General features: G+C 39.8%; 1 protein-coding gene and 1 long non-coding RNA gene across 4 annotated transcripts in view; one reads left to right on the top strand and one right to left on the bottom strand.

The window, feature by feature from the left end:
• lrrk2 (leucine-rich repeat kinase 2) overlaps positions 1-26,252 on the bottom strand; it is a 305,946-nt gene that overhangs the window by 121,273 nt on the left and 158,421 nt on the right. For all 3 annotated transcript variants that reach the window (XM_051934956.1, XM_028812383.2, XM_028812390.2), the window contains exons 16-18: positions 20,475-20,614; positions 19,068-19,196; positions 18,765-18,935 (exon numbers count right to left, since the gene is read on the bottom strand). In XM_051934956.1, coding sequence (XP_051790916.1) covers positions 18,765-18,935; positions 19,068-19,196; positions 20,475-20,614 — 440 coding nt within the window. The remainder of the gene's footprint in view (positions 1-18,764; positions 18,936-19,067; positions 19,197-20,474; positions 20,615-26,252) is intronic.
• On the top strand, positions 3,202-9,310 carry LOC127529917 (uncharacterized). Its single transcript, XR_007936523.1, has 3 exons — positions 3,202-3,387; positions 6,183-6,346; positions 9,216-9,310. It is a non-coding gene; the product is annotated as an uncharacterized LOC127529917 (long non-coding RNA).

Raw genomic sequence — 26,252 nt, 5'->3', positions numbered from 1 at the left:
CTTTCAAGGTGGGCAGTTTTCAGAGCTTTTAACAAAAGTGATATACAGTGGAACCTCGGTTAACGAACGTCCCGGAACACGTACAAATCTGTTTACAACCAAAAAGTTTGCCAAACTTTTGCATCTGTTCACGACCACACACTCGGTATACGAACAAGCCAGGTTCCCTTTTGGTTTGTGCGCGCTGATGATTTCCGCACATGTTCAGTCTCTCCCTGTGCAGGGAGCAAGAGAGAGACAAATGCGCGAGAGAGAGACACACACACGCGCAAGAGAGACACACATACACACACATGCACGTGCACAAGAGAGAGAGAGAGACACACACAAGCGTGAGAGAAAGAGCGAGTGAGAGAGAGGGCTGGCCACATAAGGACTTGTTTTTAAAGAGACAGATTCGAGCATTGTTTTAACCTTGTTGTATTTAATGAAGACTTTTTTCTACTGGATTTTAACCTCCACTTCACTTCTGTTTACAGCGATCGGTTCGTAGCGTGCATTGTTGCAATGTTACTTTTCTTGGTGGTTTATTAAATTACGGACTTTTCAAATGTTCATTTTTTTCCCTGTGTTTGAAACTCATTAAAAAAAGTGTTTTTAGCAAGGGGTTTGTAGCGCTATAGCACGAACTCTTGCAGTGTTAGTTTTCTCTGTTGTTCAAGGTTTTCTCAGTGTTATTCAATGTTTTTACATTTAGTTTACTATTACGCTGTATACTCTATGGTATGATTAACTATTTTTGTGCTTAAAAATCTTTAAAAAAATATATTTACATACAGTTCGTACGGTCTGGAACGGTTTAATTGTATTTACATACAATCATATGGGGGAAATTACTTCGGTTCACGACCAAATCGGGTTACGACCAGAGTTTTGGAACGAATTATGGTCGTGAACCGAGGTTCCACTGTATGTGGTTTATTTTGAATTACAATCTAAGAGTATGCTATAAAAACTTATTGTATCTTCTTCAGCTTATATTATGTCTAATTGGCTGCTAGACTGAATATTTCTGTGATTGTTTGTATAATCTTATTGCTAATAAGTTCATTGATTTAGCTCCTGTTATATAGAACATTTTTGTAAAATCTTCAGCTGTTGAGGCCTCCATAAACTGTAATGCATGCATTTCTTCTCTAATTTTCCATAGTCATTTCGGCAATATATTAGGTTGGTGCTTGTTTTTTTTATACTTTTGTCCTACAGATTTGAATTCATCTTGTAGCTCTCTCAGTTTAGTTAATTTTGCTTTCTTTTTATATGAACAGTTAGAAATTACTTTCCCTGTGAGCACTGCTTTAGTTGCATCCCATAGTGTTGCAGGGGAAATCTAACCATTATCATTGTTTGCAGAAAAAATCCATTTCAAGTGCAGTTTGTTCCTTAACCTCGTTATCATTTAGAATATGACTGTTTGTCTTCCATTAAGTGTTCTTACTTACAATTAAATCTAATGTCAAATAAATTGGCACATGGTCAGACTAATCTGTTATTTAAATTTCACATTCATTTACTCTTAAGCTACAGTAAAACCTCGATTATCAGTCACTCTACTAACCGTCAGTGTCCACTAATCGTCGGGGGGGGGGGGGGGAGAGATGAACATAGCACACACCACCTATTACTACTGCCACACGATACTCGGCGAGCTCTGCACATTGAAACAACTTTCACTTCTGCTAATGTGTACTGTTTTTCCCCAGCAAAACGTGTCATTCCGCATTTTGAAATCACAGTGTAAGTTACATACCTACAACTTTAATAGCATTTCATAGCTTTTCTCTTTTGTTATAATTAAAATACTATGCATTATTATGGCACATAAACATATGCATGTGGTGTTGGAATTGTCACAAAAAAATTGAAATTATTAAACATTTATGAAACAGCAAAAGCACTTCAAGTATTGCTTCATTTTACAGAGTAGGAAAAACAGCAGCGAACAATATAAAGTGTGATGCGGACAAAACTGACAAACGTGTCGTAAATGGAAACCACTGACGGTAATGTTATTCTGTATGAATGTTAATGTTCTTCTGCATTGTCATTTTCATTTTAAATTCTGTTATATTATGTTCTGTTAATATAATGAGACATGCAGGCAGCTTGTGATGCACTGTGTGGAAGCAGAAAGGGCGGAATGCTGTGTAAGTGATAGGACTGAGTGAAGGGCTTCTGTTCTGTGGAGAAGGGTCTAGCTGCTGCCCGCAATACCTATGACGTTCGACACGGAACGCCCTTCATATCACGGAATGCCCCTAATGCCAGTCATGGAATGCCCTTTGATGTCAGTTTTGATACGCCAATCATTGTTTTTGTCGGCGCTCGAAGGAATGGTGGACTTTGAATAAATCTTTATGAAAGGTTTTTGAGGAAAGAAGAATAAGACAGAATTTGAAATCAAGATGGCATTGAGTTTGTTTCAAGTTTTATTAATATTAGGTAATATCACACTTTACTAGTAGGGTACGAATTATACCAGAGTGTAATAAAGATGTGAGTTGAATCGACTCTCAGGTGGCGTGCAATAAATACTAAACGCTCTTAGGAAGTATTAAACAACAAGCAGGTCCGTTTGTGTAGCATATTGCAACAGGGCTGTTCGCAATACTCAATTCGTAGTAGTAAATCGACAGATTCATCCATCCATCCATCCATTTTCCAACCCGCTGAATCCGAACACAGGGTCACGGGGGGTCTGCTGGAGCCAATCCCAGCCAACACAGGGCACAAGGCAGGGAACCAATCCCGGGCAGGGTGCCAACCCACTTCAGGACAAACACAAACACACCCACACACCAAGCACACACTAGGGCCAATTTAGAATCACCAATCCACCTAACCTGCATGTCTTTGGACTGTGGGAGGAAACCGGAGCGCCCGGAGAAAACCCACGCAGACACGGGGAGAACATGCAAACTCCACGCAGGGTGGACCCGGGAAGCGAACCCGGGTCTCCTAACTGCGAGGCAGCAGCGCTACCACTGCGCCACCGTGCCGCCCTCGACAGATTCAGCTGTCGATTATTTTATATAATAACTATTATTATATGTAATTGTCCGTTGTTGAATATAATTGACCATAGCTAAGTGTAACGGATCGTAATCAAATATCTGTAACCGCAATTAAGTACTTATAATTGCCGTATATGTCCTGTATATCACATATGCTAGTTAATCAGAAGCAAAAAAATTTCTGTAACCTGGTATTTTAGATACCAAAATATATTTCAGAAAGACAGTGAAGAGAGATTGAGCCAGTATAAAGTGATTTTCCACTGAAAAGTGGAAAAAGAGCACAAATTTCTAAGACAAACACAGTTAATAGTGGATATACTATTTTTTCTCATATAGTAAAGTTACTAGTCAAAAGTTTGAATACACTTAGGTCACATTGAGAGGGGCTGGACTCTCTACCACTCTGGAGTTGCCCCCGGTGAGAGGTGCCGAGCGGGTGTGGGTATACTTATTGCCCCCTGACTTTGACCCTGTTCATTGGGGTTTACCCTGGTGGACAAGAGGGTAGCCTCCCTCCGCCTTCAGGTGGGGGGATGGGTCCTAACTGTTGTTTACGCGTATGCGCCGAAAAGCAGTTTTGAATACCCACCCTTTTCGGAGTCCCTGGAGGGGGTGCTAGAGGGCATACCTTCTGGGGACTCCCTCGTTCTGCTGGGAGAATTCAATGCTCACGTGGGCAATGACAGTGAGACCTGGAAGGGCGTGATTGGGAGGAATGGCCCCCCGATCTGAACCCGAGTGGTGTTTCATTATTGGACTTTTGTACTCGTCACGGATTGTCCATAACGAACACCATGTTCAAACATAGGGGTGTTCATATGTGCACTTGGCACCAGGACACCCTAGGCCTCAGTTCGATGATCGACTTTAGGGTTGTGTTGTCGGCCTTGCGGCCACATGTCTTGGACACTCAAGCGAAGAGGGGTGCGGAGTTGTCAACTGATCACCACCTGGTGGTGAGTTGGCATTGATGGTGGGGGAGGATGCCGGTCAGGCCTGGTAGGCCCAAACGTGTTGTGAGGGTCTGCTGGGAACGTCTGGCAGAGCCCCCTGTCAGAAGTAGCTTCAACTCCCACCTCCGGCAGAACTTCGACCACATCCCGAGGGAGGTGGGGGACATTGAGTCCGAATGGGCCATGTTCTGTGCCTCTATTGTTGAGGCGGCTGACCGGAGCTGTGGCCGTAAGGTGGTCGGTGCCTGTCGTGGCGGCAATCCCTGAACCCGTTGGTGGACACCGGCGGTGAGGGATGCTGTCAAGCTGAAGAAGGAGTCCTACAGGACCCTTTTGTCCTGTGGGACTCTGGAGGCAGCTGATAGGTACCGGCAGGCCAAGCGGAATGCGGCTTTGGTGGTTGCTGAGGCAAAAACTCGGGTGTGGGAGGAATTTGGGGAGGCCATGGAGAACGACTTTCGGACGGCTTCGAGGACATTCTGGTCCACCATTCGGGGTCTCAGGAGGGGGAAGCAGTGCAGTGTCAACACTGTATATGGTGGGGATGGTGCGCTGCTGACCTCAACTCGGGACGTCTTGGGTCGGTCGGGGGAGTACTTCGAAGACCTCCTCAATCCCACGAAACATGCCTTCCAATGAGGAAGCAGAGCCTGGGGACTCGGAGGTGGACTCCCCCATCTCTGGGACTGAGGTCACCGAGGTGGTCAAAAAACTCCTTTGTGGCAGGGCCCTTGGGGTGGATGAGATATGCCCGGAGTTCCTCAAGGCTCTGGATGTTGTAGGGCTGTCTTGGATGACATGTCTCTGCAACATTGCATGGACATCAGGGACAGTGCCTCTGGATTGGCAGACTGGGGTGGTGGTCCCCCTCTAAGAAAGAGGACCAGAGGGTGTGTTCCAACTACAGAGGGATCACACTCCTCAGCCTCCCTGGAAAAGTCTATTTGGGGGTCCTGGAGAGGAGGGTCCGTTGGATAATCGAGCCTCGGATTCAGGAGGAACAGTGTGGTTTTTGTCCTGGTCGCGGAAAAGTGGACCAGCTCTACACCCTTAGCCCTGGTGAGTCCTGGAGGGTGCATGGGAGATTGCCTAACCAGTCTACATGTGTTTTGTGGACTTGGAAAAGGCATTTGACCGTGTCCCTCGGGGAATCCTGTGGGGGGTACACTGAGAGTATGGGGTACCGGACCCCCTGATAAGGGCTGTTTGGTCCCTGTACGATCGTTGCCAGAGCTTGGTCCGCATTGCCGGCAATAAGTCAAACCCATTTCCAGTGAGAGTTGGACTCCGCCAGGGCTGCCCTTTGTCACCAATTCTGTACATAACTTTTATGGACAGAATTTCTAGGCGCAGCCAGGGCATTGAGGGGGTCTGGTTTAGTGGACTCAGGATTGGGTCACTGCTGTTGTCCTGTTTGCTTCATCAGGCCGTGATCTTCAGCTCTCTCTGGATCGGTTCGCATCCGAGTGTGAAGCGGCTGGAATGGGAATCAGCACCTCCAAATCCGAGACCATGGTCCTCAGCCGGAAAAAGGTGGAGTGCCCTCTCAGGGTTGGTAGCGAGATCCTGCCCCAAGTGGAGGAGTTCAAGTATCTCAGGATCTTGTTCACGAGTGAGGGAAGAATGGAGCGTGAGGTCGACAGGCGGATTGGTGCGCCATCTGCAGTAATGCGGGCTCTGCGTCGGTGTGTCATGATGAAAAAGGAGCTGAGCCACAAGGCGAAGCTCTCAATTTACCAATCGATCTACGTTCCTATCCTCACCTATGGTCATGAGCTATGGGTAGTGACCAAAAGAATGACATCGCGAATACAAGCGGCTGAAATGAGTTTCCTCCGTAGGGTGTCTGGGCTTTCCCTTAAAGATAGGGTGAGAAGCTCAGTCATCCGGGAGGGGCTCAGAGTAGAGCCGCTGCTCCTCCGCATTGAAAGGAGTCAGATGAGGTGGCTCGGGCATCTGATCAGGATGCCTCCTAGACGCCTCCCTGGTGAGGTGTTCCAGGCACGTCTAACCGGGAGAAGGCCCCGGGGAAGACCCAGGACACACTGGAGGGACTATGTCTCTCGGCTGGCCTGGGAATGCCTTGGAATTCCTCTGGAAGAGCCAGAAGAAGTGTCTGGGGAGAGGAAAGTCTGGGTCTGGGTCAAGCTGCTACCCCCACGACCCGACCTCGAATAAGCGGAAGAGAATGGATGGATGGATGGATGGATAGGTCACTTTAGATCTTTTTTCATAGTTCTGTATATATTTACAGTACATAACGGAAAATTTTAACAAGTAGCTACAAAAAAAGGTCAAGTGTTACAGAAATATTCAATTACCTCCTGTTCAAGAAAGTTCAAATTAGAATCTAGACAATGGGGAAAAGAACAGCCAGTCATTTATTGATAATAATCTATACTAATAAAAGGCAAAGCCCTCACTGACTGACTCACAGACTGACTGACTGACTGACTGCCTCATCACTAATTCTCCAACTTCCCGTGTAGGTAGAAGGCTGAAATTTGGCAGGCTCATTCCTTACAGCTTACTTACAAAAATTAGGCAGGTTTCATTTCGAAATTCTACGTGTAATGGTCATAACTGGAACCTGTTTTTTGTCCATATACTCTAATGGAGGAGGCGGAGTCACATATCGCGTCATCACGCCTCCTACGTAATCACGTGAACTAAAAACAAGGAAGAGATTTACAGCACGAGTCAAACGCGGGAACGAAGGTAAATGACGTTAATTTTTGAGTGTCTTTTAATACTGTGTAAGCATACATATTAACACATGTGCAATTAAACATGTGCATTTACGGGGTGATTTCTCAGGCTTAAAAGCTCGCCTTTTATCAAACGCGGGAACAAAGGTAAATCACGTTAATTGTTGAGTGCCTTTTAATACTCTGTAAGTATACATATTAACACATGTGCAATTAAACGTGTGCATTTACGGGGTGATTTCTCAGGCTTAAAAGCTCGCCTTTTATTAAAGAGGTAAATGCAAACTGTTTTCATTCTGAAGGGCACAAACCACGTTAGATTTCATGCTCAAGAGTAAACTCAGCACACAGCTTGGTCATATTACAACCGGCTCATTTTCCTCAGTTTAAAAAGGTTTACTTTTCTTCTTAATAAAATTTTTAAAGTAGTACTTCGCCGCTGCGAAGCGCGGGTATTTTGATATATATCAAAATATATTGTGTCATCACGCCTCCCACGTAAGCACGTGAACGGACCCCGCTGCCGTTTGCAATGCCATATTCGCAAGATACAAGTTTAAAGAGAAGACACGAGGTATAAACGACAGTTTGGATCACTTTGTAACAGAGTTAAAATTGCTGTAGCGAGAAACTTTTAACTGCCGGGTCTTAGCTAACATTAAATAAACCCATGGACATCGCAACATCACACAAGAGAGCGGCTCACGTGAAGTGACTGAACGCAGCAGGAGTGATCACTTCGATGAATCAAACCTGTTCAAAAAACACATTACACAATTGATAAGGTACGAAAACAATATGAAACCGATTATGGATTTGCGTACAGCCACTGAAACTTTGTGACGGCATGAGACTTAAGGTCAAGTGTCTGCAAAAGAACCTCATTGAGGCAACTATTTTTACTGGCGGTGGCTCAGGGGAGAGAGTTTTTATTCCTCGCATCCCCGTTATACCCTCTGATCTCCCATTTCAATTCAAACGTCTCCAGTTTCCAGTAAGGCTCTGCTTCGCAATGACAATTAATAAGTCTCAGGGACAGACCCTACAAAAGGTTGGCATTGATTTGAGGCAAGACTGATTTTCACATAGCAAACTGTACGTTGCATGCTCAAGAGTAAGCTCAGCACACAGCTTGGTCATATTACAACCAGAGGGGCGAACTGACAACGTGATATACAAAGAGACCCTTAACAAATAATTATTGATTCATTTTCCCTCAGTTTAAAAAGGTTTACTTTTCTTCTTAATAAAAATTTTAAAGCAGTACTTCGCCGCTGCGAAGCGCGGGTATTTTGATATGTATCAAAATATATTGCGTCATCACGCCTCCCACGTAAGCACGTGAACTGACCCGCTGCCGTTTGCAATGCCATATTCGCGAGATACAAGTTTAATGAGAAGACACTTTTAACTGCCGGGTCTTAGCTAACATTAAATAAACCCGTGGACATCGCAACATCACACAAGAGAGCGGCTCACGTGAAGTGACTGAACGCAGCAGGAGTGATCACTTCGATGAATCAAACCTGTTCAAAAAACAAATAACACAATTGATAAGGTACGAACAGAATATGAAACCGATTGTGGATTTGCATACAGCCACTGAAACTTTGTGACGGCACGAGACTTCAGGTCACGTGTCTGCAAAACAACCTCATTGAGGCAACTATTTTTACTGGCGGTGGCTCAGTGGAGAGACTTTTTATTTCTCGCATCCCCGTTATACCCTCTGATCTCCCATTTCAATTCAAACGCCTACAATTTCCACTAAGGCTCTGCTTCGCAATGACAATTAATAAGTCTCAGGGACAGACCCTACAAAAGGTTGGCATTGATTTGAGACAGGACTGCTTTTCACATGGCCAACTGTACGTTGCGTGCTCAACAGTAAGCTACCACACAGCTTGGTCATATTACAACCAGAGGGGCGAACTGACAACGTGCTATACAAAGAGATCCGTAACAAATAATTATTGATACATTTTCCCTCGGTTTAAAAAGGTTTACTTTTCTTCTTAATAAAAATTTTAAAGCAGTACTTCGCCGCTGCGAAGCGCGGGTATTTTGATATATGTAGATATGTGTATATATATATATAGATATATGGGCCCATCTTCAAGATATTTGGTACGCGGGTTCCCAATGCTAACTGAATCCTACTTACGTACATATATACACGTTGCTTTGCCACGGTATTCACGTCTCCCTGCTGATAACTGCAGCATTTTTATTTAATCCACGGCTTCTCCGCTGTTTTATTGTTCATTTATTACGATTATAGTTATTGTGTAGGTATTTTAGACTTAGTTTACATTGTTCAGGTACCCATTTACTTTATCGTTCCAACCGTACCCCCATTAACATGTCTATCAAGGTGATCACCATCAATCAAAGAACTGTTACTTACCCAGTGGTTTCCATGCCCGGAGATGGCGACTGCCTGGTATATTTTCCCTCAGTTTAAAAAGGTTTAATTTCTTCTTAATAAAAATTTTAAAGCAGTACTTCGCCGCTGCGAAGCACGGGTATTTTGCTAGTAATAATAATATTTTGTAAAATTCTTTCAATGATAGTATAGTTTGTTTAAACTCTTAAAACAATATTCAATATCTCATGCTTACCTCTCCTGCATTCTACAAACATACTGCTTTAGAAGTTTTTTTTTTAAATTTCAATAAACTGAAACGTTTGTTCTTGTGCATATTTGTCAGTTTTAAGAACTTTATATCTACTTCATATTCACCAGAGACACATAAGTATATTTAAGTCCACAGAGGAACCTACAGTTGTGTTTGGTGCTCAGGAGTTTGCTTGTCTATATTGCTATAAAAGATGAGATTCTGCAGGCCTTGTCAGCCACTTACAAAGCCACAGAAGGACTATGGTGGTCCATGGAGGGATGTGAAGCACTCAGAACTTGTAAACTTTGATCAATTGACACTTTTAACACAATTAAATGCACCTAGACCTCCACCATAACAAGAAGATTTTATTTGACAAAATGGTATACTGTGTACCATTCCACCTTTTGAAAAGCTTGCTTTGATTAATTTTAGATTAATTAATTCATGACTGTTTATTAACACAATTTTATCTTTTAAAATATTTAGTAGGCTACGACAAAGATCATAGTACAAATACTTTAATTTTTAGGAACGTAAACATGGAGTTTCTACAAATGACTGGCAATATATATTTTCATAAATGTTTAAAAGCATCATTGGCTGTATCTTTTATTATAATGTTCGCTCTGATTAAAAGAAATAGCATGCTAATTTATTGCAATTTCCTGATTTACATTTCTTAGGTGTCTTCTCTTACTTTGGAAAGCCAGCATTAACACTAGAATTACCAGAGTCTACGAAAAAACTGGTAGATCCGGCCCACCTTAAAACCATTCGTACCTCTCCACCAGCGTCCTTTGTCCTCTAAATGTGCCGATAAAAACAAGCTGCAAGCAGCCGGCTATTACATGCCCCCAGCGACTTAGAACGTGCACGAGCATCTCCCAGCTCATGCCTTGATTGATTATCTGGGAGTGAAGTGGAGTTTCAGAGTGGAAATAATAAATCGTTATTTGGAACTCACACATTTCATGTGTGTTCCATTTCTACAGTAATCTGTGTAAACACATTGTTAAAACAGAAACTTTTTCATATTTTAGTAATAAATGTTACAAAATGTAGGCATAAACTATAGAATGTGTGAAGTATGAAGTCCAAACATCAAATAAACACTTTCACAAAAGGTTCAAGAACAACACAACAGGGTCCGCAGCGTAGCGGTAAGATTTCCTGTCTCAGAGTGCAGCAGGCTTACTGTCTCTCAGAGAGCTTCGAGTTCGATTCCCCGTTGAGGAGAAAGTGTTTTTTTTTTTTTCTTCTTTTTAACCTCAAACAGACATAAAATTTATAAATTGGTAAGCACTGTCAGTTAGTTAAATTTTCATGTGGGATGCTCCTTTTAAAATATTTTTAACAATTGAAACTGCAATTAACATGAACAAGTGTCCTTATAACTGTTATTTTTAAGATCCATATAACTAGATATATAAATAAACAGGGAAGGCACATGTACTGAAAGAAAAAACAGATCAACATGTGCGTTGATCCTGTTGCACTGAATAAACTCACGCGCTCCAACATCCCATACCCCACCCGCTAATCTGACTCTAGGTTACAGCGCAAATACAGATGCAAACCAAGTGTGTGTACTGTATAATATTAACAAAAAGAGCAGCTTACTACTGAAAACGGCAAATATAGGAGTGAGTGGGGATCGAACCGGACACTCTTGATCACATTTGGTTTGCGTCTGTACTTGCGCTGTTACTTAGAGTCAGTTCGGGAGAAGGGGGGGGGAATGTTAGAACGCGTGAGCTTATTCAATGCTGCAGGATCAACGCACATGTTAATCTTTTTTTTCTTTCAGTAATAGCGCCAGCATAAATCCTCACTTGATCTGATGCTGTTTGTTTTCAAATAATATTGCATTAGTGCGATGATGTTTTCACATATATTGTCTCTTTCTTTCAGGTGTGTAATAGAAACCACAGCATAGAGAGAAGCGTGTACATTGTAACAGGTACACACGTTGTAAATGTAGGAAAGACAATCCTTGCGTATGTGTGAACAGTTAACATTTGAATCTGATGATTGCATATAGCGTTGAAGTTACTGCTCTGTACTATTCTATCCTCAGCATGTCCTGGAGTACAAAAGAAACAGTATACAGCAACATGTGGGAACTGGCAAGATCGGTGAAAAAAAACACGCAGTCACTGATTACAAACCGCAAGATGTTATGCGAATGAATATGAATAATATGAATAATGTTGCATCCGTGCCACAAAGTTTTCCGAAATGTACTATACAGGTCATAAAACGAATAACTCCAAATATCATATATACCTACGTCTGTGTTTTTTTTTTTTTTGACATCATACACCATAAGGTGCACACTAATTCAGCATGAGCAGGAACACTCAATAAAACTGAATAAAAAAAAAATCAAGTGACGGTGAGATACAAAGAAGGCAGATTCGCCAGCGTGTGTGTGTCAGCTTTAATCCCACCAGATGAGAGAATGTCCAGTTCCATTTTCTCAAAACACCACTCACATCTCCAGTTATTCCGTTTCAAATGAAAAATAACAGCGTCAGATCCCTGGGTGGAGGGGGCGGTAGTATGTATTGTAATCGTGATTTAGAGAGAATAAAAGTTAAAAAAAAAACGTTAACTTTTACAAGTTCTATAAATGCACACCGTGTGTTACAGACGCAAACCAAATGTATGTGTGTACTGTATAATATTAACAAAAAGAGCAGCTCACTACTGAAAACAGCAAATATAGGAGTGAGTGGGGATCGAACTGGGGACTCTTGATTACAAGTCAGCAAATCTTACCGCTATGCCACTGAAGCTGTTGTCTCTTCCTTGAACCTTTTGTGAAAGTGTTTACTTGATCTTTGGCCTTCAGGCTTCACACATTATATAGTTTATGCCTACATTTTGTCATTTACTACTAAAATATGAAAAACGTTTCTGTTTTAAAAATGTGTTTACACAGATTACTGTAGAAACAGAACACACATGAAATGTGTGTGTTCCAAATAGCGATGTATTATTTCCACTCTAAAACTCCAGCACTTCAGTCACTCCCAGATAATCAAACAAGGCATGAGCTGGGAAAACTTAGTGAACGTTCTGCGGCGATGGGGGATGGAATTGCCGGCTGCTTGCTGCTCGTCTTAATCAGCACATTTAGAAGACAAAAGACGCTGGCAGAGAGGTGAGAACGGTTTTAAGGTGGGCCAGATCTATGAGTGTTTTCGTAGACTGTGGTAATTCTAGTGTTAAAGGTGTGTAACTTTCAAGCTTTTTTTAAGGGAAGAACAGTTATCAGAATTTGTCAGCTTACAGTATTTCTGAATTTTTTTTCTTCCAGCCAAGACAGCCGTCTTCAGTTTCCAGAAGAAACTTCAGTTTCGAAAAGATGGACATTCTGTGTACCAGAGGTAATGCTTCCTAATTCTCAGTTTAAGTTCTCTGACCCTCATTTTATGTATTAGAACTTCATAAAAAGTCTTTGACCAACAGGTCACAAAGCAAGTCTCCAGTGAGGCCTTCACTGAGTTGTGTCTTTCTTCATCCCTACGTCGTGTCAATGGCATTATGGGGACAGGGAATAGTGGTCTTAAACATGGGGTGTTTGTGTGCTCTAACTGATTTATTAAATGGCAATTATTTCTGCTTCCAGTAATTCCAGACAAGATAGGGAACAGCAAGGACCTTTCCCTCTCTGCTCCTTCTTGTCCATTACTGAAGCATATGCTGCCCATCTCTCCTTTTCTCACTCACTCACACATTTCTCAAGGGCTTGATATTGTGTTTGCTTACTCTATATGTGATAATGTAAAATATATTTTGCAAAAGTATAATGTGGTATGAGACTATTGAACTGGAATACAGTAGAAAGTCAAGTGATTTCACCTATAAATACCCAAACTTTTACATAAAATGCATGTATTTTTGAAAATGTTGACTGAATTATTTATGCCAGTACAATGAATAGTATCAAATTTACTTTACTGTTCTTAAAATTTAGGCAATGAATGGCTTCATAGGCTTGCTTTTGTGGAGTGTAACTTTTACATTGTTTTCCTTGTTCTTCAAAGATCAGTTTCATCTGTGGCATTAGGTAGCATTCACTGAATTTGCAGGTCAGCATATTTATGGTTATGTTTAGTTGAAAGTATATTGTAATGTATTAAAATTATTGAAATGCTACATAATTGATCTGCAGAAATGCATAATATTTAATAATCTGTATTGATGTGCCTTATAGCATGGAAAATGTGGTTTGCACAAAGGCACAGCCCTGTCAGGTACTGTGTGTAGTGAAATGATTCTTACGGCTTAAACACAGGAAATCTTTTAAAGATAAGGATTCTCTTTTTCCTTTTTGATATCACTTAGTCATCAATCAATCTAGAAAGGAGTGATTGTTTGATTCAGGTAAACACTTTAAATTATGTATAACTTTTTACATGTGGCATTTCTATTGCAATATGTTTAGGTGAATGTTTTATTAGTTGTTAAAGTATACTTACTACATTGGTAACAATTAAATTACTTATTATTTGAAATGATGAATATGGCCTTCACAAGTGACTATATTGTGGAAATTGGACTATTTTTGTCTTTCAGGTACTCACTTAAGTACAATTCCTGTAGATGTACAGATTGAATTGAAATGGGTCTTACAACAATGTATTAGTAAATAAAAATGTATACTTTTTCACTTCAGAGCACTTAGTCCTTTTGAATTATTTGTGCACTTTCTGAATGGTTTCTAACTAGACACAATGTTCCCTTGAAGATGAACTGCTATGGTTGTACACTGGAGTTTTTCTTTTTTACTCTACCTCATGAATACAGGGAGTACAGTAGAGGTAAAAAGCAAGAGAAATCAATCGAGCTAAGCACTCCTATGACATGCTGTGGTCATATTGGTGTGTTTATTTCATAAGCCAATTTGACTGTAAAAGTGGAGTTAATGTGTTGATATTCCTAATAAAATACTTTATTACACACAATAAACAAATACTTTGTATTGTTTTCTTTTTCACAAAAAAAGTCTTCATTGATCAAAAACATCCTGACTGCTTGTGACCGACTTGTTGGGACAGAACTCGGGTCAAAAATTCTGGATATGGACGAGGATGAAGTAACACATACAAGTGGAAAATTTGATCAAAGGAGAGACGCTGAAGATATTGAAGAAGTCATGTCCTCCTTGTTATTTACATTTGACTGCATGAAGGATATGCTCTTATATTTTGATGAGATACGGGGTTAAAAAAAAAGTTCCCATCACTTGCTGCTGTTCTACCAGTTAGGTTGTTATGTTTTGTTTTAATTTTGTTAACCTTCAAAATTTCCACTTTAAACAAAGGTGGGGGTGAACTGTCTTTCTGACCTGGTTTAGTAGTACCTTGTCTACTGAAAAGATCCATATAGTGGATGGAGGACACGGGTGGATGTCCTGACTGGGATTGTGTGCTTTATTAATTTAAAATATATTCATATTTAACTTGAAATTTGTATGTGTGGTTGTGTCCAGGGTTTGGGTGCTAAAATGCCCCCCGCAGGTTACACTCCCCTATGTGGTAGTTATAACAATGAGCTTTGTGTTTTGATACATCACTTTAACTTTCAAGACTGAGACTGTTGGCTTGCAAGTTCAAGATGGGAGCAGAGGGTGGTGAAAGCCACAATATATTACTGGCACCCAGCTGCCTTCTGTCCAGGGTATCTAAAAGACAGTCTGCTAAGATTATTCCACACTCAGCCATTCTGCACAGCTGTTTTTCTTGCTCCTGCCTTCTGGCAAATAGTAAAGAACCAGTGGCCCTCAGTATGACTTCAGAGAAAGTGTTTTAGTTGTGGAATTACTGAACAGCCAATCCTAATAACAAACACTGTAAGAAAAAGACTATGTATAAATATTTGAAATATAACTGAATATATATCTATACTGTACATTGTACTCTATGTATATTTTTTGTGTTTTATTATATTATCACTGTTCTGGAGAGACATGTAAGTAACAATATAATTATATTGTATGCACAAGACAAATACTATATGTTTAATGATGAGATCACCTCGGGATGATTCCCTGCTGAGTGCACACTGCAGCCGACCCACTATTTATTATTATTAGTAGTAGTGGTAATAGTACAGTAATCCCTCGCTATATCGCGCTTTGACTTTCGCGGCTTCACTCTATCGCGGATTTTATATGTAAGCATATTTAAATATATATCGCGGATTTTTTGCTGGTTCGCAGATTTCTGCGGACAATGGGTCTTTTAATTTCTGGTACATGCTTCCTCAGTTGGTTTGCCCAGTTGATTTCATACAAGGGACGCTATTGGCAGATGGCTGAGAAGCTACCCAACCAGAGCGCGTACTACCTATTAAATAAAACTGCTCAAATATATTGTGAGCACGGGGGCTGTTCGCACCCCTAGAAGATACGGCCACTCCTCAAAAAACACTGAAAGATTACCTTCACATTTCTCTCTTCCTTGCTGGGCTTAAATGTGGCTGCTTTGTCAAGCGATATGCTTCCTGCATGGTGCTTCGCATACTTAAAAGATCAAACAGCACGTATTGATTTTTGATTGTTTGCCTTTCTCTCTCTCTCTCTCTTGCTCTGACATTCTCTGCTCCTGACGGAGGGGGTGTGAGCAGGGGGACTGTTCACACCCCTAAACGATACAGACGCTCATCTAAAAATGCTGAAAGATTATCTTCACATTGCTCCCTTTCTTGCAGCTGGTTTGTCAAGTGGCATGCTTCCCGCACGGTGCTTCGCATACTTAAAAGCTCGAACGGCACGTATTGATTTTTAATTGTTTGTTTTTCTCTGTCTCTCTCACTCTCTCTGACATTCTCTGCTCCTGATGGAGGGGGTGTGAGCAGGGGGGCTGTTCGCACCACTAGACGATACGGACGCTCCTCTAAAAAAATGCTGAAAGACTACCTTTAAATTGCTCCCTTCCTAGCAGCTGCATTGTCTGGCGGTGCTTTGCATACTTAAAGAACCAAACAGCCCTATTGATTTGATTGTTTGCTTTTATCTCTCTCTCTGACATTCTCTGCTCCTGACGCTCACTCCTTTGAAGAGGAAGATATGTTTGCATTCTTTTAATTGTGAGACGGAACTGTCATCTCTGTCTTGTTATGGAGCACAGTTTAAACTTTTGAAAAAGAGACAAATGTTTGTTTGCAGTGTTTGAATAAAGTTCCTGTCTCTCTACAACCTCCTGTGTTTCTGTGCAAATCTGTGACCCAAGCATGACAATATAAAAATAACCATATAAACATATGGTTTCTACTTTGCGGATTTTCACCTTTCGCGGGGGTTCTGGAACGCAACCCCCGCAATCGAGGAGGGATTACTGTATTTGATATTTATCATAAATGAAAAAGACAACGACTCAAAGACAGTTTGTTTTTATGTTGATCTAAGTTGGGTCTTTGTGATCTACTTAAATGTTACAAGAAAAAGGTTTAAGAACAATCACAATTGTCTCAAACTCAAACGTTATTCAAAAATGTAAAGTTTCTTGGCTGTCACATATAGTTCAGTTGATGACATACAGTATTTCACACGTACAGCTTTTATTAATGAAAACGTTGATGGATCAAATCAATAAATAAATGACTGTTTCCTAAAATGTTTCCTAGTCAATTGTAAAACCAATTTTATATGTAGCGCTGTTTTTGCAAACCTTTTAAAAATTAATTAAGCTTAATATAGTTTCACATGATTATAATTTGCTAGTGGGAATATGAAATACAATTATAGATTGAAAAACTCTAGGCATGAGTTTCATAAGGTACATTCTGTTTGAAACACTAAATGGTAATAAGATTTGTAACTTTTACTATAATGTAACGGTTCAGGAAAAAACATAATGAACAACCATTCAAAATAATAATAAAAAAAAAAAAAACTACTTTATATAGGCAAAGTGCTTAGAATGGTTGGATAGCTTAAGTGTGAGACTGGAAGTCATTTATGTTTGTTCAAATAGAAACTGTTGTAATTTGTACAAGTACAGCATACTGTGCAACGAGCGTGTCAATACTGTCTAGCAGTGGGCATGATGCGAGTGACGCTGGGAAAGGGCATTATGATAATCTCATCATTACATGGAGTGCGCTGTGAAGGGCGTTCCATGACTGACGCTGGGCGTTCCGTGATATGGAGGGCATTCCGTGTCTAACGTCAGAGGTATTGCAGTCTGCAGCTTCACTCTGTTGGTTCTGTGAGGGGCAGACACGCCTCTTAGGAGATGAGTGACAGTAGAAGTTAGGAGAAAAGGAAGGTGCAGCAAAAGGAAGTTTTAGGAAGTATACTGCACCTTAAAAACAATCGATCAGATGTATGCAAATACCAAGACATTTTAAAATACTCAAATTATTTTCATCTCCTATTTTATTATTTGACTCCCCACTCCCACCCACAGCAATAAAATTAAGTCTTGTGTCACAGAGAATTAAGTTGGATCTCACGGGACTACCACAATGACAAAGGTCTTTGTAACAGAACAAGGAAGAACTATAAAAAATTAACTACAGCACAGCAATGATGTTCAGGGAAACTGGAAGAGCACCTGACAAGGAAAATAAAAAGAAGTCACAGAGACAATATACACTGAGAAAAGCCTTGGTGATAAAATAGATTCAATCATCATGTAATACTACAACTTGCTACATTGAAGATCTGTAATGGACCATGGAAGAGAAGCAACAGTAGAACTCTTTAAGGGCCATTCAAGTTGGAGACAGAAAGTGAGAGTTGTTTAAATTAATGTTTAGTTATAAGTTCTAACATGACAAAACACTGACATGTTGAAACAATTAATGTTCAGGAGTTCGGCTAGCTTGAATATTTTACTAAAAAGAACAGATTTATTCCTGACAAGAAAGTTATTTTGCAGTTTACTCCATTACACTCTGATAAATATATTTAGACATGGATGTGGTAAAGTGAGGTCTGTGGCTGTATGGTGTTTTTAATAAATAAATTGTTGCATTTGCGTTTTTGTGTGCTGGGGGCATGGTAGCATGGCGAGCATTTCCCGGGGGCGATACAAGAGCGGATGGCCCGGCACTTAGTGCACAGGTATAGGATTGTCCGCAACCCTAATTGACGCCAGGAGCAGCTTGGTTGCCCAGCTGTGTCACATCCCCTTTTTAAAAGTGAAGCATGAGTGCGAGAGGGGAGAATCATGAATCGAGAAAAAGAAAGATAGAGGGTAAAGGAAGAAAGAAGGGTATGTGGACTACATGAGTAAAAAGATAAACTCAGAGCACTGTTATAATAGGCAGTAACCTCCTACCACATTATGGACCTTGGCTCACTATTGCAAGTTATATTTTGAACTCCAAGGCCAGAAATTTTGAGCAGCCCTGTTCATGACTAATCACTAAAATAGTGAACAGTATTATTCAGGAAAAGTGAAAAATACATATGCAACAAAAAAAATAAAAATGCAATCGTAGTACCTTATAAATCAATGATTCATTCTTTGTTTTCTTATTGACGTCGGCACCCAGATGTATTAAACATTCTGCCATAACAAAGTTATCTTCTGCACAAGCCTTTTCAAGCATGAGATGTCTAATCTCTCCATCAGTTGCTAACATTGAAAGACACATACAATACAACTTCTGCATCTATAAATGTAATGAGATAAAAAATATGTTCAGGTATTAACAAAACAACAAATAATTTTCAACCATCAAGTTTTTGAGTCAGGTTATTTCACTACACAGTTGTGGAGGACCAGTATATGAATGAATAAATACCTGGTTAAATCTTTCATCAAAGGGACTGAAGTTCACTTGTTGAAAGATAAACAAATCAAATGATTCTCTTTCTAGCTGCTCAGCAGATGCTGGTGATGTTTCAAGCAAAGCTAGTACTGCTCTAAATCCCTGCAAGAGACAGTGAATGGGTGTTTTAAATAACCTTTAGGTAACAAAAACTTAACATACTGTAAGTTACTATTTTCAAACTTCCTTAAATAACTCAGAGTCATGAGTGGCTAAAGGCTATCCATGTCAGAAAGCAACTCTGGCGGGGGAGCAAGTTAACACTAGAATCCCTGAAGCCTATGGAAAAAAAAAAGTCGTAATTCTAGGCCACCTTAAATTCCTTCGTACCTCCTCATTGTTTTGCAAATGTGTCGATGGGCACTGGCAGCAGGCAACCTGCTTACTCATTCCCCCACCGAGGCAGCTGAAGTCAACTCAGATGCTGAAGTCTCTTTATTTGGCAGTGAGGTGTTTGGAATTGTACAGGGTAATAACATATCATTATTTGGAATAATACATTTCATGTGTGTTCCGTGTCTAAAACGATCTGGAAATGTAGGATGACAGGACATGCGAGGCAAAAAATGTTGAATCCATAACTAAAACAGAAACTTTTTTCATCTTATACTAATAATGACAAAATGTTGACGTGAAGTGTATAACGTGTGAAGACTGATGTCCAAATATCAAATGCACACTTGTTTTGTTATACCTTTTGTGAAAGTGTTTATTTATTCAAGAATATAACCAAAGAAAAAAAAATAATTCAATTCACATGGTGCTGCTAATGAGTAAAAACCCAAGTCCAAATATTAATCTACACAAAACCAACATGTCAGCTCAGCTGGTGCAGAGGTAAGAACTGCTGCCTCATAATCAAGAGGTTGCGGGTTTGAGCCCGGGTTCTCCCAAATTTGAGTAGTGTCACTGCTATATAAAGAGACTTCAGCATCTCAGTTGACTGCAGCTGCCTCTGTGGGATGATGAGTGAAAGAGGTTGATGTGGAGGTGTGAAGGAATTTAAAGTGGTCCGGCATTACAACTTTTTTCGCAGGTTTCAGGGATTCTAGTGTTAATCACAGGACCCAGAAAAGCATTTATTCGTACTAACATTCAAGCACAACTAGCCACAAGTTGCACAGAGTTGTAACCACCACATTTTGAGGATTTGCAAAGAAGAACAAAGTACCCAGAGGAAACTTACACACACACAGGCACAGGAAGAACATGCAATCTCCACATGAACAATCAGTGGGCCTGGGATTCAGGCCCATTACTCTGGATAAGTGAGGCTTCCTCTTCACCATCAAGCTGCCAAACACTGAGTTATAGACTAATGCAAAATACTGGTACAAGTTTTCTTGTAGATAAATTTTACAATTTAGAATGAAAACATACCCATAGCTGCACCTCTAACACTTCTCTGAATCGAAGTAATGACTTAGCCAAAACTGAACACAAGATAGCAATTGTTCCCAGGGAGAGCTTCTTCTTCGGAAAAAGGCAACAGAGGAGATTAAGACCTAACCAGTTGATTTCTGAAGGAAACATAAATAAAAAGTTTTATTAAATACATGATGAACAATCAGTTCTTGAAGATTATATAACATAGTAGCAATGATCTGCAAATGCATCAGAATTATAAGCTGGGGTCAAAATGGAGTTCAACTGATAGAACTCAGACTTTAACACCTGCATGGTTCCACTGATTTGAATTAGACTTTAGTTAAGTGATCAGGAGATGAAATAAGAGTGAAAAAATATGAGCAGTGGTTGATACCAAAAAGACAAACTGATCATTTTGCAAGCCAGAAAAAGAAGGATACGAATCAGAAACTATTAAACAAAAAGAAAGTCAGAATACTAAGATAAGAAGGACACACAGAATCACAAGTAAAGTACTATTATTCAAACATAGATAAATCAGAATGGGGCAAGACAGAACTTATAGGTTGCGCTGATGACAACACGCATTGCACATTCCTGTGGAACTCTGGGAGCACTGCCTTGGCAACAGCTGATGTTCTTACCACAAAATAACAGAACCTTAGGAAAGATAATAAAAATTAAGTTTTACAGGAAGTCCGATAGAGACAAACTAATATCAAAATTGAATTCCCAGAGAATAAAACCCCCAGTATGGCCACATAGATCACCAAAAAATAGCAAGAGAAAAGGAACAAAAAAATTAATAAAATGAACCAATCATAACAGATTCAGTTGATTCTCCAACATGGGTATTTTTCCTTGCAGATAATACCAGTATCCCAGGACAATTGTTTAAATTTTTGCTGACCAGTGCTCATATGTTGCCAGCTTATAAGATTATGCATTGTGACCAGCTGTGAAGTAGTAATTGTGCACCCTAAATTTTACATCGTAGATACTGTAACGCAACAGTGTTAATCACCTAGACAACCATATACATACATACATACATACATACATACATACATACATACATACATACATACATATATACATATATATATATCTATACTAATAAAAGGCAAAGCCCTCACTGACTGACTCATCACTAATTCTCCAACTTCCCGTGTAGGCAGAAAGCTGAAATTTGGCAGGCTCATTCCTTACAGCTTACTTACAAAAATTAGGCAGGTTTCATTTCGAAATTCTACGTGTAATGGTCATAACTGGAACCTGTTTTTTGTCCATATACTGTAATGGAGGAGGCGGAGTCACGTATCGCGTCATCACGCCTCCTACGTAATCACTTGAACTAAAAACAAGGAAGAGATTTACAGCACGAGTCAAACGCGGAAACGAAGGTAAATGACGTTAATTTTTGAGTGTCTTTTAATACTGTGTAAGCATACATATTAACACATGTGCAATTAAACGTGTGCATTTACGGGGTGATTTCTCAGGCTTAAAACCTCGCCTTTTATCAAACGCGGGAACAAAGGTAAATGACGTTAATTTTTGAGTGTCTTTTAATACCGTGTAAGCATACATATTAACACATGTGCAATTAAATGTGAGCATTTACGGGGTGATTTCTCAGGCTTAAAAGCTCGCCTTTTATTAAAAAGGTAAATGCTAACTGTTTTCATTCTGAAGGGCACAAACCACGTTGAATTTTGTAATGATAGTTGATTAGTAAGGTCTATTAAGGGATACTTACAGAATGATTAGTAATGCCTGTGAATGCCGATGCAAGTAGGAGAATGGGTGTGAACTAAAGAACGAGTAGTAATTGTACAGTAAATGTCTCTAAAGTCTGTCTATTAAAAAGTTATTATATCTTTCAATCCTGTGTATTGATTAAACTACGAACCTAACAAGATCACTATATGGTGTCAGAAGTGGCGGATTGGAAGAGGAATCTGAAGAAGAGGTTCAGCTTTTGAACGAGTCGCGTGTCTGTGAGTAACCCGAAAACGTGATCAGAAAGCGCTAAGACGTTCTAGCAAAAGAGAAAAAAAAATATGTTAGGATTACAGCCTCCACCAAATCTCCAGTTAAAGGGAAATGTAGCTGAATATTGGAAAAGATTTAAACAGAGATTCGAGTTGTATCTTGCTGCGATTGAAGCAGATAGGAAAAGTGAAAAAATTAAAGCGTCTATGCTTCTGCATGTAATTGGCGAAAAGGCGCTAGAGGTGTATAACAATTTTCAGTTTGAAGAAGATGGAGACAATATGAAATTGAACAAAATAGTTGAAAAATTCAAAACGTATTGCAACCCAAAGCGCAATGTGACGTTTGAGCGGCACAAGTTTTTTTACATGTTTCCAGAAAAGCGGAGAAACAATAGACCAGTATGTGACGGAATTGCGTAATAGGAGCTGTTCTAAGAAGAAACCGTCAAGACATCAAAGGACCAATAATCTCTAATCAGAACACTAACACCAGCGAAACAAATATTAACGAGAAAACAGGTATAAATCAGGAAAGAACATCTCAACTGCAAACACAATTAACCAGAATATCAAAATGTCAAATAAAACCACCAGAACGACTCATTGAGACATGTTGAGGATTAAAGGAACATTTTCAATTAAGAAATGCTGAATTCCTTTAACAATTGTGCTTTTTTTTTTAGTTTTAATGCTGGATGTATGCCTGAAATGTTCTGGATAGTTCAGTTGTTTGCAGTGATAAAGAATTAAACGTGTGCATTCACGGAGTGATTTCTCAGACTTAAAAGCTCGCTTTTTATTAAAAAGTTAAATGCAAACTGTTTGACCCTGAGGAAGTCACTTCACCTGCCTGTGCTGCAAAAAACAAAAGTAATGTAACAAATTGTACCTCAGATGTTGCAAGCTGCTGGAATAAAGGCATAAGTAAAATAGATAAATATGTATTATATACATAGGAACTATTCATTTATTTTCAGTTAAGTCATCTGCAGCAAACTTTTATAAATGAGGGTTTCTCCTTTTTAGATAGTGCAAACTGTTTCTTCTTCATTGACGTTTTCTCTTGGAGAGCTTTTTTCATTTCATTGAAAATTAAAGCAGCAGATGCCAAAATATGTAGCTTTCTTATTAATTTTTCAACATTGTGTAAAATAAATTTATAAAGTAACATAAAAGGTTTAAATACTGGTTATCCTTTTACACTAAAATATTACTAAAGAGATACAAAAAAAGTAAAATGCATATGTTATTTTTCTTTAAGGAGATTAAATATTACTGAAGAAAGAAAAAAAAAAACTAAAACAGCCAAATGGGGCTATGCAAACGAACTTAAAAGGTTTAAATAAAACAGAAATATATACTTTTATTTTTACTTGCTTAACTTGTTGAGGGTGTATCCTGTAGCAAAGCCCTAACTTTTTTCGTGAAAGCCCGTTTCAGTCAATAAGTCTTAAAAAAAGGTGTACTGTAAAGATATTGACAATAAGCTATGCAAACCCAGCAAGACATGGAATCGTTTAAATCAAGTATCATTACATCTTCCTTTCTTAAAGAGAAGAAAGGCAGTACTTATAAGCTTACACATATATATATATATATATATATATATATATATATATATATATATATATATATATATATATACATACATATATATATATATATCTATATCCGAAGCCGTGCAAGCACACTCTTGAGAATGCAACGTATAGTTGTACAGGAGAAAAGCAATCTTGCCTCAAATCAATGGCAACCTTTTGTAGGTCTATGAACTTAATTTAAACTTTAGGTTTACACGGTGCTTTCTTTCCGAAGTACCTGCACTCATGAATATGTCTGTATGTGTCAGTCGGTCAAATCCACGCGCTTCGCACCGGCGAAGTACCGCTTTTAAATTTTTATTAAAAAGAAAAGAAAACCTTTTTAAATTGAGGGAAAATATACTAATAACAGTTTGTTAAGGATCTGTTTTTTTGTGAAGCTGCCTTCACTCGAGTGATCACTTCGAGCTGACTTGCTGGCCAACAATAAGCGTTACCTGGTAGGTAACCACCCATACAATCAGATTGTGAATCAGACTATGAATGCCGTGAATGTAATTACCCCGATCTACATGTTGTCAAATAAACAAACCACACGCCGTGGCGCAATTTTAGGGGCTTTGCCTGTAGCGCTGCCGTCCGAGGTTCGATTCCCGTAAGGGAGTGAAGTGAGTGGCTGGTTACCTACCAGGTAACGCTTATGGTTGGCCAGCAAGTGAGGTAACATCAGCCACGGTGCCTTCAGTTGTGAGAAGCAGATCATAGAATGGTTGAAAATAGTTTACTGTCAAATAATGCAAAGAGTACGCGACACGTCTTTCCCCCTTATTCTTGGCTCATCAGGCGTACACACTCACTGCACTCGCTTACGGTAATTGAACCTCGGACGTCAGCGCTAGAGGGGCTTCGCAGCGGTGAAGTATTGCTTTTAAATTTTAATTAAGAAGAAAAGAAAACCTTTTTAAATTAAGTCTTAAAAAGAGGTGTAAAGATATTGACAATAAGCTACGCAAACCCACCAAGAAATGCAATCGTTTAAATCAAGGCGCGAGTCGAAAAACACCATCCCATAATATTAGTTAATGATTAACACATTTCTATATGTATTGTAAGCATACAATACAACTGATAATATGTTGCGCTTTTTTATCTGGTGTACCGACATTTTTGCGCGTTTAACGTCTGAAATCTAACGTGGTTTGTGCCCTTCAGAATGAAAACAGTTTGCATTTACCTTTTTAATAAAAGGCGAGCTTTTAAGCCTGAGAAATCATCCCGTAAATGCACACGTTTAATTGCACATGTGTTAATATGTATGCTTACACAGTATTAAAAGACAGTCAACAACGTCATTTACCTTTGTTCCCACGTTTGACTCGTGCTGTAAATCTCTTCCTTGTTTTTAGTTCACGTGAAGACGTAGGAGGCGTGATGACGCGATACGTGACTCCGCCTCCTCCATTAGAGTAAATGGACAAAAAACAGGTTCCAGTTATGACCATTACGTGTAGAATTTCAAAATGAAACCTGCCTAATTTTTGTAAGTAAGCTGTAAGGAATGAGCCTGCCAAATTTCAGCCTTCTACCTACACGGGAAGTTGGAGAATTAGTGATGAGTGAGTCAGTCAGTCAGTCAGTGAGGGCTTTGCCTTTTATTAGTATAGATACACACATATATATATATATATATATATATACACAAAACCAAATGAACAACTTCTTTAACAGGTTTGACCACCCTAACCCACTCTCACCTCGAAGTACTGCACCCTCCACCCATCCTTCTGCTGATACCAGCATAGGAGAGACATCCCCACCCACAATTACAACAGCGCAGGTGAGCAGAGAGCTGAGGAGACTTCGTGCCAGCAAAGCAGCAGGTCCAGATGGAGTATCGCCACGACTGCTGAAGGTCTGTGCATCGGAGTTGGGGGGTCCTCTACAGCGCATCTTCAACCTGAGCCTGGAACAGGGGAGAGTCCCGAGGCTTTGGAAAACATCTTGCATCACCCTAGTCCCAAAGGTATCACGTCCTAGTGAGCTGAATGACTTCCGGCCTGTTGCTCTGATGTCACATGTGATGAAGAACATGGAGAGGCTGCTGCTTCACCACCTGAGGCCATAGGTTCAACATGCCCTCGACCCTCTGCAGTTCGCATATCAGGAGAAGGTGGGAGCAGAGGATGCCATCATCTATATGCTACACCGATCCCTCTCCCACTTGGACAGAGGCAGTGGTGCTGTAAGAATTA

Source organism: Erpetoichthys calabaricus, chromosome 1 (genome assembly GCF_900747795.2).
Source record: "Erpetoichthys calabaricus chromosome 1, fErpCal1.3, whole genome shotgun sequence".
In the NCBI taxonomy this organism is placed as follows: Eukaryota; Metazoa; Chordata; class Cladistia; order Polypteriformes; family Polypteridae; genus Erpetoichthys; species Erpetoichthys calabaricus.
This window is presented reverse-complemented; position numbering and strand designations above follow the sequence as displayed.